The sequence below is a fragment of the Crassostrea angulata genome, chromosome 4 (assembly GCF_025612915.1).
Source record: "Crassostrea angulata isolate pt1a10 chromosome 4, ASM2561291v2, whole genome shotgun sequence".
Taxonomy (NCBI): domain Eukaryota; kingdom Metazoa; phylum Mollusca; class Bivalvia; order Ostreida; family Ostreidae; genus Magallana; species Magallana angulata.
The window spans coordinates 21881896-21896815 of NC_069114.1; the positions used below are offsets into that span (position 1 = coordinate 21881896).

Sequence of the window (14920 nt, forward strand, 5' to 3'; positions counted from 1 at the left end):
AATAAAGCTTTAGGGCTTTGATTCACTTTTCATGAAAGAAGTTCTTTGTTCTCTCTATTGATTATATATGAAGCTAAATTTGTACTCTTAATAGTTGTAATACCTCTATTTAACCCGCTCAGGGCACGTTAAAAGTTATTGCAAAATTGCACAATAAGCTCACTGGAAGCTAAGTTTTTTTTAATATGATAGTGTAGCTGTTGTTTTGATAAATGTTAATCAATGTAGAAAATACCCACTAGTAATCGATCATAAACTTTAAAATGTGTTGATTACACGTCAAATCATATCAAAAATAAAATACTCTTTAAAATTCTTTTATGCAAAACAATCTATATATGTATGATGTATAGGTAGATTAGTTAAAAGAAGTATAACAAAAATTTTAATCGATACTGTCACATTTATTAGAATTACACTGAAGTTTGAATAAAGGTAAGGAGAATTGATTGATGCCATTTTAAACGCAATGAAAGATAGAAATAAAATTTCAAGGCTGAAAAATTAATTTTTCAATTTTTCTTTTCGAATTTAATTTGGATTGTTATTTTGGTATTTTAACATGTATAGCACAAACTACACAGAACTTTACAAATGTTTATCTTTTCATCTCCGTTTTCCTTTTATCACAGATAAAGCTGATAGGAAAGCCCAGATTTATGCTCTAAACATTTCAATCAATATTTCAAGCAAAATTTCATTACTTTGTTACATTTACAGACAGTAAAAAGTAATATAAAAATAAAAAATGACATCAAAAAGAATGTTTTAGTAACCCTTTTATTTTCTTCTTTTAATGTCCGTATTGCAATTGAAGTCTCTTTAGATAAATTGAAAATATATACTTATAGTAAAAATGTGTTATTTCTTAGTAGAACAAATGTCAGAGTAAAAGAAAATTCAATTCATCTACATTTTTGTCAATACTGATCAATACTCTTTAAATATTATAGAGGTAAAATTGGCGTTAGCTGTTTTGGTAAAAAATGTTAACATGCATAAAATCGTCTTTTAGGAAAATCTTGACGACAAGCTTTTTTATCTTTTTTTGACGATGAAATAATTAATTATGCACAAAACCGTGTAGATTTCATAAATCTTTCATGGAATGTAAAAAATAACCCAGATAGCCTTTCCATTCGTAAACTGTAAGATAGGAATGCACTGAGAATTAGCAGTGGGATAGTTTCGCTGTAAATACCATATCTGAAATCAAGATATCTTTTCATGTCTGATATCGAAAAAAATGTAATCTTTTACAGGTATCGTTTGAAGACATCTGTTTAATCTATTTTGTAGAATGTAAAGGTGACTGTTTAAATGAGATTTTTCAAATGTTGGATTACTAATACCATTAGACTGTTTAATTTGTAATTTACTTGTAATGCACATCAGTTTGTGTTTGATGTCAGACAACATAGTGATTATTTGCACGACTAGAATTTACCATTTCTCAAACTCTGTAATTCATTAGAGATATTGCTTAGATTTTACTTTGAATTCATGGTGAGTTTGAGATATGGTGTAGGGAGAGTGAGAAAAAAGATAAAGAAGGAAATGTCATCGGAAGAGAATCGTGCTGAAGCTGAATGTAAAGGTATTTTTAATTAGTTAAACCGTAAGCATAAAATTCTTGAAATCATGTGATATGGCGCTACTGATCCAGTTAGATTCTGGTGAGTGTCCGAGACACAGAAATATCTGTGTAATACATAATTTTGCTCTATTGGTTTGTATTACCCCATTTTCAGAACTCATTCACTTCCATGATTATCTGGAAGGTTTCATCTTAATTAAAGAGAAAGCTAGCTTTAACACATGAAAAACAGGAAATCAATTTGTTATATCAATGATACAATCAAACTTGGTGCCCAAGAGAAACAAAGTATACATGTTATTTTCAGTATTTGAAATCGTTAATGTAACTGTGTCATTGCAATGCTTGGAAATCTCTTAGGCTACTAACTGTGCAATATTCTATCACTTATTATATGGAATATGTCGAACTCCTCGATGTTGACCATTTCCTTTTCCTCGCCTTACACACGGAAATCCCCTCTTTATATGTTCTCAGCTTGATAGAGCATTCGTCATTACAAAAACATTGAATTTGCTTTTAGCTCGAAAACAAAATTCCAGTTTACATTACATGTACAAAGACATAAAATTAGGTCATTTAGAACAAAAGTGATATACATCCAATATTGATCAGATCACTTAAAAACAAACCTCCAAAATATGGAAGTGGCATGCCCTGTTGATACATATTCTAAAGGTAAACATTGTTATTAAAAAAATTCTAGACACTGCGTATATTTTTAATTACTAAAAGTATTGACTGAATCATTATGTTATAAAGATCAAGAGATTAATAATTTCTTTAAAAATTTTCACAGAAAATTTTTGCATCAAAATATTTTGAATGCTAGTAATTTCTAAAGCTTATTTTTTCATCAATTTCCAACAAAATTTCTCAAGAAAATCAGCAAACTGAGTCTCAATATAATAACTTAATAAAACAGAGGTTTTAAGCGACAAATAGATAAAATGGACTCCCCCTATACCATCAAACATACATCTACCAGCAGGATGGATATTAGTAAGAGAAAATCTTGAAGGGTTGTCTTGTCTAATGCCTATAATGAATGCTTTAATATTATTTTTTTATTCGATTGTATACTTACTGTGTATTTATATACTGCAAGATCAAATGTTACATAACTTATGGGTCACTGTTGAGATATTGTCGATCTTAAGATTACAAATTGTTTAGTCTAGGTGGTCACTATTGAAAGACGATCAACATATTACCTAATCGAAATTAGTATTAGGACCAAACACTTGGGTAATTAATTAATACATCAAATATTTCATGTACGTGATCACTGTTTAAAGGAAGATAAGAATATTGAATTTTGATCAAGTTTATTATCTTATGCCAATTCTGATATTGTGGTTATGAAAAGAGAAATTGGAAATTTTGCTATGGGTTAGATTTAATGAAGATTATGAAACACTGAACACAGGCGGGCCACTTGTGGTCAAGTCACTTGGGTAAGTTAAGAAAGTTGACAAGTTGTGGAAACGTTAACATCATGGAAACTAGTTCTGGCGCATAAAATGGCCATGCACGCCCTGACAACCTCATTTGCCATTTCTTCTCATTAAGATTATAAGACTACACAACTTGTTTTCTTTCAAGATAATAATATCAATATGTTACTTTCATTTCAAGAATAAAATGGCATTTACAGTAAGGAAAAACAGTGTAAAACGGAAGTTGAATGAATCAGCCTTTTTTCTTTTCTTTTTTACCTTTCTTTTCTTTTGTTTCGTTTTGTTTTTGTTTTGTTGCCTTTATTTTGCCAAAACTGCATTTGAAATATATGTATGTACAACACTTACCTTGGTTAAAATTAACAGAAATATGTTGATATGTTAATAAAGATTAATTCGGTGACAATAAGACGAACAGAAGTATCAGCAATGTCGGTAATACTTGTATTTTTGTCGACAAGAATATCAAAATATATCATGACGTTTCTTAAATATCCGATACCATATGAGGTTCTGAATGGGATTGCAATTTGGGCCGAAATACGACAATCACAATATGAGAGGGAAGTTGCAGCGTAGCATTTTGTTTGATCAGCTCTTTTTAAGGCTACATTTATTTGCTTTCTTAAAAAAAACGTACATATTATATTATAAATGAACACTATTCACTGTCAGAAACTAAGCTCAGTTATTAGTCACCTACCCGTTTCACCGGAGGTCCTCTGCGTCCGTCAATCCGTATGTCTGTCTGTCTTTCTGTCTGTCCGTCCGTCTGTCTGTCCCACTTCAGTTTTCCACACTTTTTTTCTTTATGCGTTTGAGGAACAACAGCTTCAAAATGTCAAACTACAGATCAAGTTTACACTTTTGTAGCATCTGGTTGACATATTTCGTTATCGGGTTCGATGTGTATTGAATAAACGAGGAAAGTATGTAGTCAGTAATAATATCGTGCATTACTTGTACCATTCCCTTTATTGTTTCAGTAAAATAGTGTCAAGCATTGTGTTGTAAATTTAATCGACAGGGTCTTTTGTATTATTACAATCGGTTTCGTTATCGGGTTGGTCTGTTGAGATGGTAAAAAATGATATTCTGCATAACAGTGCATTGTTTTCACAAATTTCTACCAGCAAATACTTAATGGACTTGGAAAAATTACAAGAGATGAAATAAAGAGTATTATTTTACCCATTTTTAATTTCTATATCATTTATGTACTTACAATTTCCTCTGTTCTTTGATTTCTGATTAAAGCATAACATCTCGTTTATAATAGTTTTGAAATAGATGTACGCTTGGAAGCTTTCATAGAATAATACAAACCGGTAGGGGACGTGTATTGCTTATGCAATACTCTCAGAATGCTTGTTATTTATGCTTTAAAGTAGTGCTTATTATAAAAACCATTCAAACTGTCTGAATATTTAATATTTAAAGTGTTGTGTTGTCAAAGACCAAATGTGCAATATATTTATACATCTGTCAATTGCATATTACAGTTTACAGTTTTCTGCTATGGACTTACTAGATATTGTTCAACGAAATGGGCGTTATGAATTGTTAATTTCTTTTTAGAAATGCGATTACCCAGGCTTGATTCAAAGCATGCATAATTTTAAAAAAAGTAGATGTTAGCGCCTGAGGGCATATATCTTAGTTATATATCAAAGTAAGTATATAGATCATAGCTACAATTTAATATAAAAGTGACCCCCCCCCAAAAAAAAAAATGGAAAAAAAATGAGTAACCTTTTTGATTAGTTACATGTATCTCAATTGTTATATAAGCACATCTTTTCTCCCCCTTTAAAAAAATTCTTTAACCCTAATAATTCACATGTTTTAAGATGACATAAATATAAAACGATAAATATATTCTCAGCAATAAAAACTCCTCTGTCGTACATGAGATTTTCTCCATGTTTTAACTTAATATTTTTGGTCCATGTATTGAAGTCATTTTAAAGGCAGTAACTTGCGATATATTCGAAAATTGAAATGGAATTGAAGATAATTTGTCTCATCAGCAATGAAGTACATGGGATATGAGGGATTACCTAGTAATGACCAAAAAACCACACCGGGATATTAAACATACGATCATTCTGTCGTGTACGTGTAACCATTACATTGATTGTTTCTCTTAAGAAATGATGCACGGTTCGAATATGCTATTAAAAGAACTTGTAACAGCAAACTAAAAATCAATAGCAATACCCACAAATTGAAATTAAAAGAATTCGATCCAGCATCAATTTCATCATAGTTTCAATTTAACAATAAAAATGGTCTAGTGGATTGGAGATATGTTACTTTTATAGTCAATTTCTTATTTATTCCACTATCAAAAAACAGCAAAATCCCCAAACCCATCCCGTGATTGAATCTTAAGGCACTTTGAAAGAAACTAAAGAGTGGCAAACGATAGGTTTTCTTGGTGCCTCTCTGAAAGTTATGTTGTCCAAGTGAAATTTATCATCTTTATTTACAAAACCTATCATATTAGGTTTTATTTTATAAGAATCGATTGTTTTGTCAATGATATTGAGATATCTGCATTTTTGTAAAAGCATCTTATATGGCATAAAAAAAGAAATATAGGTATTTTCCCCTTATTATTTTTAGAATCGGTAGGACAACTTCAAAGTAGTGCGTGCAAACTAAATAGTTCCTAAACGTGCAGGATACAAGTACATCCAAATTTATTGTGTTGTGTGCTTGACAGAAAATAGAAGAATTGTGATTTTAAAAGCAACTTTGACATATCAATTACATTAGAAGGGAGAATGACAATTGGTGTACATTCTTTATAAATCTTAGGAAATTCCAACTTTTATTTTTTCGACACAGATGCATTTTGCGAAAATTTAATGCTTATTTAAGATACCGTCGGTCCTGTAACACACCAGGCTGTGCAGTCAAAGACTGTAAACGAACTTTCATTCATAAATTTTCGCGAGGTTTGTGAGAGCATGCGACATTGTGAATGTCTCTCGCCGCGTACCAGTTCTCAAATGTCTCTAGCACATTATTTTCTAAATAGTCATCGGTCTTGATGGCGAAAATTAGTCGCTAGAAACTGGTTTATAATTGGTAAATTGCTGAAGAAAGCGCTGCAAATAAAAGTTGGTTTACAGTAAACCCATAGTAAAAACAGATAATTAAAGAATTGTCCGTAAAATTCCGAAAAACTAATCGTCTGTGAAGCCTATATTGAATGGATAATGAATGAGTTAATTTACCGACAGAAATTGATTAATCCATTCCTTTTTCATTGTATTTCTTTATATTAATTTTTTGGCAGAAATTGCTCATTTGGTATTCTGTCTTTAATTGAGTCAGCAATTTATACTACTAATTGTGCAATGCAAAAGGTAATTCAGTATTGGAAACCAGCAGTTCGTGCATGTATATTGTGTGCACTGGTCACTGATAGACAAACACTGTTAACAACAGCCATTTGATAACTACTGGTACACAAAATTTTGGATAAAGTGACAAATGAAAAATGTTACTACAGTCAAAGTCTATTATCTCGAACTAGATGGAACTTGTATTTGTTTCTACAGTACTAATCGTCTTAACCTACATTGTGAGTTAGAGTGTTGTTAATACAGTGTAGGACCCTTATACATGTAGTGTTGGAGTAAATTGGCTAAAGAGGATATATAGAAGGTAAGAGACCAAAATAATGATCAGTGTTTCCAACCTCACGGCATGGGTCATCATTTAGTTTAACATTTAATCTACATTTAGCGTCGTGTGAGTCCTGCTTTTACTACAAATTTTTTCTATCGGTTAAATAAGTTCATTGTCTCATAGGAATGAAATGAATATGAAAAGAAGAAAAACAGTTGATATGGATACAAAACACTGGAAGAACGAAACAGATTCAAAGCTGAACGTATCGATTATTGACGACTAGTTATTTAACGGGCGGCTGAAAATATCATATACACAACTACCGCAGTACATGAAACATGGAGTTTTACCTGCTAATGCCGTTTTGCTTCTCCGGATTTATGAACATTGTTATCGGTAGGTTAAACTTAATGCTTTTAGGTTTGAATTATAAGCAGAACGATACTAAGATGTAAAAAAAAATGAAAAGTTTCAAGGACATTTTGATAAGAATAAACAATAGCTTATTGTTTTACATATCTACCTGTAGAAACGGCGCACAACTATCTTCATCTATCTTTCTTATATATTTCCGTCCTTTCAATATAACGGCAAAGAACTGTTGATTCATTACTAGATCGGGAAGTTGTATATTGATATTGTAACATATCATGCAGGGGTATTTTAAAGGGAAATTATTGTGCATTGAGTAACCAAGACTATAATGTTAATAGTGAAACCAAAATTAAAGAGAAAACTTTTAAGTAACGTCTATAATAATGATTGTTTTTCTTTCCTTGTTCTATTTGAATGTTCTGTTTTTTCTTGTAATAATGTAAGTATATATGTATATATTTGTGCAAGAACATAGTTATGATTTCTTAGTTCAAACATAATGGCCATCAGAAGAACAAAAGAAGAATAAAACTTTTTATTTAATTTGATAATTTGTTAATATTGTTCTAACCAAATTTAACAATGTCAAATTGTTCATTGTTAATTAAATAGCAAGCGATGTTTTACGAGATGATAAAGGGTGTTTCTCAAAATGATAGAATTTAGTGAAAAGTAGATTATAAAAATGCAGAACATCATCGGCCGCCGATTACTTACAACATGCATTTGTATTGGTCTGTTTCATTACTCTTCATCGCTAATTAAAGATGCATTTCGTTGAGCTTGAAAGAATTGAATATCTCAAAATAATCTTGAGTAAAAAATAATTCTCATATAAGAAAGGGCTTAATAGAGGGTTTTTTACTATGCCAAAGAGCTCCTGTCTTTAATTATCAAGATGATCAAAATCTTATTTTGCATTGATCCTTGTGGATACCATCCATCTTTCATTAGACGTAGGTGAAGAACAGTCTAGCTCTGTAATTTCTGATTGCATTTTTACAATGTTAGATTGTCAATACAATATTGACTTCTGATTAACCATTCCTATGTTTTGCCTGGCGATGACATATTACTTACATGTATATATACTGCCAGTTTTTATCATTCTCCCACCAAAACCCTACTCCCTAACGATACCCCCAAATTTACGTGACATATGCCGTTTGATATGTGAAGTAGACGGTGAATATTTAAGTGTCTACAAAAAATTACAGAATTTATGACAGTCAAGGCTCTGCCTTGTGGATTTGTTTCTAAAAACAAAAGGCTTGTGTTATGTTTTAATATACATTAACTTAATTATCTGGTAAAATTTTGTTTAATCAGATGTTTTTCATTTGTCAGTAAATAAACAGCTTTTAGTGTTTGTCACATTTATTTTTGTTTTAAACCTTTGGTTGAATTTCCTATTCAATACTTATCATAGAAACAAAAACATGGTCCGATATTTCTTTTTAACACGACAAGTGACAATGGAATTTTGCTCGACAATTAGAAATACATTAATGAAGAATTGTTAACAACAATAACATTTTGAAAGTGAACAGCGGAAAAGGGGCTTAATTTAAAAAAAAACAACCTTGAATTAAGTAAATAAATCGAGAGTGTATCTTCCTTAATTTGGAATTATTGGGAAGTTATTGGAAAACTAATCATCCGTAGTAAAACATTGAATTTTAAAGATTATAGATTAAAGGTTTATAGAATTCCATGTACAAGTATTGTTCAAAAAATATTAAAGAAAAAAGCTAAATATTAATGTTTATGATCCAGATATTAATTTAATCACACTAGTTTACAAATAATATGATACCTTAGATTGTAAATTTGTCAATAAAAGTTCGAAATGGAAGTCTTTGGTCCGCGAATTTCAAATAATCGGAAGTTTTGCGTTCTGTCCCTATCTCCTTCATTTCAGTAATTCCTGACATTTGTCTTTGGCTTCGTGCAAAGTGTAGGTTGCGCAATTATTCATTTCACCGATTGAAAATCGATTGGTAGTACAAATATCAATCGTAGAATCCGAATCCTTGCTCAAGAGTAAAACAAAGCATTTACGTAATTTTATATTAGAAATCGTTTGTATTGTAGGATGCTGTGCCTGGGAATCTCAGTGGTTCCAATAACTGGTTAATAATATCAGCTGCTTCATACTTTGAATTACATGTTGAGAATACGTAGAACAATAAACCCATATTCCCCCTAGGCCTACTTTTGACAATTTTGTCGGCTATATATATTTTGCCCCCCCCCCCCCCCTTGTGTGGAAATTCTCTTGCTATTGCTTAGTTGTATTATAAAAGTAAAAAAAAAATTCGATCTTCTGCACATGTTCACAAATTGAAATATTGCTTTAAAGTATGACGTTTGGGAGAGGGAATGAATAATACTCTGTGTACACGTTTATGGGTCACACTGTCTGTATAAGGACAATGGAGCAGAAATAATAATTAAAACCACCATACTCAGCTCTGCAAGAATTTATTATTTTTCGGTCTGATTTTGAAATTTTGACATGGATGATCGAAACTGAATCGTATTGGCAAACCCCCAATGTGTTATAAATGTTAACATAAACAACGAAGTTGAACGACATTATACTTTATGGTATACTTAGTAATAAAAGGAGCATTTTTGTAAAACAGGTTATTGTCATTATTGACCTAATATCTTGAAGAGGCTAAATGTGCACGAATAACTCAATCAATCTTTGCCTCTTTATGTTATGCAACCAAACCATAGGTAGAGTCATTCCAGTTTTAAATATATATCATTAAGTCTTTGAAGTGTTTACAATACATCGCTAGCTAATAGTACAATTCTGAACGATTCCATACTTATGTAACATATGAGAAAGTCGACGTTATCTTCCAAAAAGATATATTTTAATGGCCAAAATCTCACCTGACAGGTGAGATACAGCAACCACATAAGTGGTTATAATCTAAACTTCCCATGGAAAATGTTTTTACAAAGGAATTTTTTAATGGTAGATCTAGATATCTCACTTTACATCAAAAGCCAAAATGTTATCTCTTAAAGCAAAGTCTATCACGTGACACATTAACACTGACATATCTATCCACCAAAAATATATATATATATATATATATTTTATGACGATAGTCTTCGTCCAAGTTATGATGACTCCCACGTCTCTAATGTTTTAATATTAAATCTTAAAGGAAATTAAACAAATGTTTGTAATGATTTATGATTCCAGTTTCTGGCTGTGTCCAAGGTACGATAAAAGGAAGATGTAACGAAACACATTTCTGTTTCTGTACGGCCGGAGAATGGATGATGACCTCACTGACAGCGGTACAGACACAACATCCAAGTATACTAACGTTCAACAATCTATGCACGTGTAGCGGTACAGTAACTTATCTTAAACGTTAAAGCCAATATAACAATAAATATTTTAGATGTGTGTTGTTAAAAATACAAATCTCTCTCTCTCTCTCTCTCTCTCTCTCTCTCTCTCTCTCTCTCTCTCTCTGAGAGTAAATTTTACATGCGTTTCAATTGTAGGTGCATCACTTGAAACATGTGTAAACGTCTGGTATGTCAGTGGTATGTATTTAGTTGTATTCATATAGGTTTGTGTGTGTATGTATAGTATTACATGTATACACAATGGTTTAATAGCGACGTAGGTGTGTGCCCCTACAGCTACGCTGTGTAATGAGGTACAATTAAAAGGTCATTATATTTTAGTCTTATGTTAATAACATTACTTACTTCGTAATCTTCAATTTTGAAGGAAAAGAGAAAACAAGATACACCACCCTTTGCAGAATAATTTAAGTTATTAAAATTATAATCATTTGTTTGTGCACGTGCTTGCTCTGTAAGACGACAACAATCTGTATTTATTGTGTTTACTAATTATTTGTGATTTTTTTTTCAAGAATTTCAAAATTTGAACCAAAATGAAATCAATTTATCAGGTAGGCATTTACATATTGATGTTTTGTACCATCGTCAACTGTTGTAGATAAGAACATGTAAAGGATAACAATAACTCTGTATAAATACACAATAAGCTGTGTCCCTGATTTAATTATCAAACAGTTATTATTTGTATGGTAAGGTTGGATAACAAGTTTTAACTTAATAGTGAGGTGATAATAAATCAGATAAAACAACAGTTTAGTTAAAGTAAAAACTAATTACATTTACCAAAACGTTATCACTTCATTCATTTGAAGAAAAAATCAAATCAAGTCAAATGATCATTTAGTTTAACTGATTGATTTTGTTGTTAATTACTCACTTTTTAACATGTTCATTATATTAATATTGTGTTTTTATTATTACTCACTGTAGATGAAAACTGTGCAGTCATAGTCAAAAGTAAGTATTCATCTGAAGTGTGTTTTATTTGTGCATAAAATACAAATAAGAATATCCTACCATCATGTCATAGACCCTCGTAAGAAGACTTTAATGTAATTTATAAATGCTCTAAGGAAACCTGATCATAAATTCAAATCAACAATTGTTGGTTGTTGCTTTTAGAGCAGAGTTTTAAATCTCTATGAAATCGGTTGTACCTTTATTGTAGTGGACATGTGTATAAGTTAGATTAATGCATCTGCAACAGCAGAGAAGATGCTATCTATTAACCAAGTATAGTAATATGTAATCGGATTGTGAAAGAAAAAAAACATTGCCTTAAATGAATCCAACTTTTTTATTCACAAGAACTTGAACAATTTTTAAAACAAACGTAATATCACAACACATTAGGAGTAATGATACAGTGACATGTATCAGACAGATACTCAATTTACCTATGATACATGTAAATATGAGAAATTAAGTGTACTGTATGTAATTGTATTCACGATTAGAGGGGGTGCCTAACGAGGGCCACGTTTTCATTGTGAATGACAATTTAATTTTTTGTTCCCGCCAAATCCTTAAGCTTTATCCAATAGTAAATTATTTTTTTTACAAATACATGCCTGGATTTTCTTGAATTTTTGCTAATATCTATAGAATGCCAACACAATCAACGTTTGAGTCATGATCAAAATCGGGTCAAATTACAAAGCTGTCCGAGAAACTTTGGCTTCAAATAAGCTGAAACTAAATTAAAAATGTTCACAAAAATAAAATCCCTTTAAGTTTCCATACTTTGATTAATACAGACGAGTATAAATCATATGTTGCTACATCAAAAAGCGTAGGAATTGGCAAGAATCTCTAAAACACGTACAGGTTTCAACAGTATTTATCATTTTCTAACTTGCTTGCGATGTTAACTCTACGTCACTATGTAGAAAATTCATTAAGAGCGTATATGATGTAGATGTCAGAAAACGATGGGTTGTAAAAAAAAAAAAGATTTGGGAATTCATTAAATAATATGATTTGTTTATGCAGATACTACCATTAATGACACAAGTACGACAGGATCTTTTCATAGTACAACAACTGAATCATTAACAACAACTGAATTATCAACAACAACTGAATTATCAACAACAACTGAATCATTAACAACAACTGAATCATTAACAACAACTGAATTATTAACAACAACATCATCATCGACAACAAAGAATCACCTATACCTGGAACAAACAACAATTGGAAATGGAGGTAGTATGTTCCTCCAAGAAGAATTTTCAAATTTTAATTATTCTGATGTTATTTAATGTTTGTAACGTTAAGTAGATGTAGCAATGCCATTAGACAAAAACCAACAATATAATTTTAGCATGAAGAAAAAAATACTTCAGAAATATAAATCAATATTGGTGATTTATACAAGTTAAAAGTCACATGAGACAATATACAAACTTATGGAATGATTATATCGACCATACCATACAATCCATTGGGTCTAGCTTTCATTGCTGAGTAGATTTAAGGTAGCATTAGAGCTTGTCGGAAACGTAGACTTTTGAATGTTCATCATATAGAATGAATAAAAACATAACTATAACTTTAATTAAAATGTTATTTTAGGATGTGGATATAAATCTTCGAGTTGCGTTCTAAACTTTATGAAACAGTAATAAACTCCGAGTATTACAGAAGAACTCCAGATACAAAATACAAATTTAACAATAAAAGTAATTAAGATAATGATACCATCCTGTTTGGTTAAAAAGAATTTTGATATTATACAGGTCAGAATTGTTGCTGTTCCTCAGATTATGAAGCAAAAGTACAATACTGGTTAAACGAAACCAATCAGCGCCTTCACAAAGAAAACCTGCCTAATAGTCTCATTGAAATAAAGGATGAATTGATGCTAGAGACGAAGAATTTGTCGGCAAGCAAGAGTCTACGGATGTGTGCCCCCGATCAACGTTACTCAGCGGCAGTCGCGGGTTACGTAGGAGCTTTTGTCATTGGACTGGTTCTGTCTGTGATTATTCTCATGGATTGTAGCACTTTTATCACAAGTCTCCACAGATGTATGTGCAAATGAAATTTGCTTTTTTTTTTAGATTAAAAGAACGTTTTCTATTGTCACGTATATCCTTAATATATAACCAAACTCTGGCTTTCCTTCCGCTAAATGTAAAATGAAAGCTTTTGGAAGGTGGCTGAACGAGAGAGCGATACCATTCAGTTATAATACCCTTAAGTTATCTTTCAGTGGATTTAATGAAAGAATTTTTTCATCCAGTGCTCTCAAAAAAAGACTGTCAGCATTGATATGATAAAGATATAAGGATTTGGATCGGACAACAAAGAGTTGCTGAATTTCTCAAAAGCTTAGAAGATTTTCCAATTCGAAACTCAATAATTTTTAAGACTGCAACGTCAAACCATTCTGAAGGACAAATAAACAAAAGATTGTTCAAACGTCATTGGGAATAGAGCTCATTGAAATATTCCAGAATAGAAAAAATATAAAAAAAAGATCTAATACTAATATGAATACATGTATATTAAAAAAGGAATTAAAATGCGGCAATTGCAAGATGAGAAAATTATTTCTTTACGCTTAAATCTGAAGCAAGCGTTTTCCTGATTTTTGAGTTGAGACATGAAACGACATATTAAATGATAACAATTAACCTATTTTCTGGACACGTACTTTTGATAGAAAAAAAATCCACAAAAGGAATATTTTGGTACGTTAAGTAATAAAATAAAATCGTCTTATGGTTATCTTTGCATTTAACATTAGATTCATTATGAGATATCGGTGATTATGTGTATAAAATATGCATACCCGATTATGCACGCTAAGTCTTATAGTAAAACTACTCCTAAATATATTTTTTTAACTAAACAAATGTGTGGTTGCTAACTGTAGACACTACCGTTACTTTCATACATTTTTATTTTTAAAAAAGTTTTATGCAATTAATGGTATTTATTTACACAAGACTTCTTCTATTAAGCACAACGAACTTTTTTTTACTTGCGAGATGATTGGATTCCCACTACATGTTATGTAAACCGACAGAGAAGTTGATTTGATTGATTTCATATATATTCCTATCATATCTTAACAATAAATTGACATGAAAAAAAATTCATGTTTTGTTATTATTTCAAATTACTTAAGGGAAATAATTTAAAGAGACACGGTGACTCAAAACATACGTTTTACTTTTTGATTATGACAATGGATATATATTAAATATTAAGATATTTACGAAATTTTGTCAAACGGGAGGCTCCACATATTATTAGTCATCACATATCAGGTAACAAGTTGTTAAGCTCATCCGGATGGTGTGTTCCCGTTTTGCACACATTTTATAATTGGGTATAGAACAATAGGTGTGAATTGTGTTTTGATAGCAATTATAGTCTGCTTTCGGTCAAAGATTTTACCTGGATTTTTACCTGTGTTTTATTA

The 14920-nt window shown here is 31.0% G+C and overlaps 1 protein-coding gene across 1 annotated transcript; it reads left to right on the top strand.

Annotated features, from left to right (window-relative positions):
- Positions 1–6908: 6908 nt before the first annotated feature.
- Positions 6909–14515, top strand: LOC128181597 (uncharacterized). The gene is made up of 7 exons (XM_052850062.1): positions 6909–7098; positions 10304–10456; positions 10615–10656; positions 10995–11033; positions 11413–11439; positions 12475–12693; positions 13227–14515. Exons 1-7 carry the CDS (start codon positions 7041–7043, stop codon positions 13529–13531), a joined length of 843 nt encoding a protein of 280 aa, XP_052706022.1. The 5' UTR covers positions 6909–7040; the 3' UTR covers positions 13532–14515.
- Positions 14516–14920: the final 405 nt, after the last annotated feature.

Coding starts and splice junctions, on each gene's coding strand:
- LOC128181597 (XM_052850062.1), top strand. CDS start 7,041: ATGGAGTTTTACCTGCTAATGCCGTTTTGCTTCTCCGGATTTATGAAC. Junction 7,099..10,303: donor ATTTATGAACATTGTTATCG/GTAGGTTAAACT, acceptor TTATGATTCCAG/TTTCTGGCTGTGTCCAAGGT. Junction 11,034..11,412: donor AAATGAAATCAATTTATCAG/GTAGGCATTTAC, acceptor TACTCACTGTAG/ATGAAAACTGTGCAGTCATA.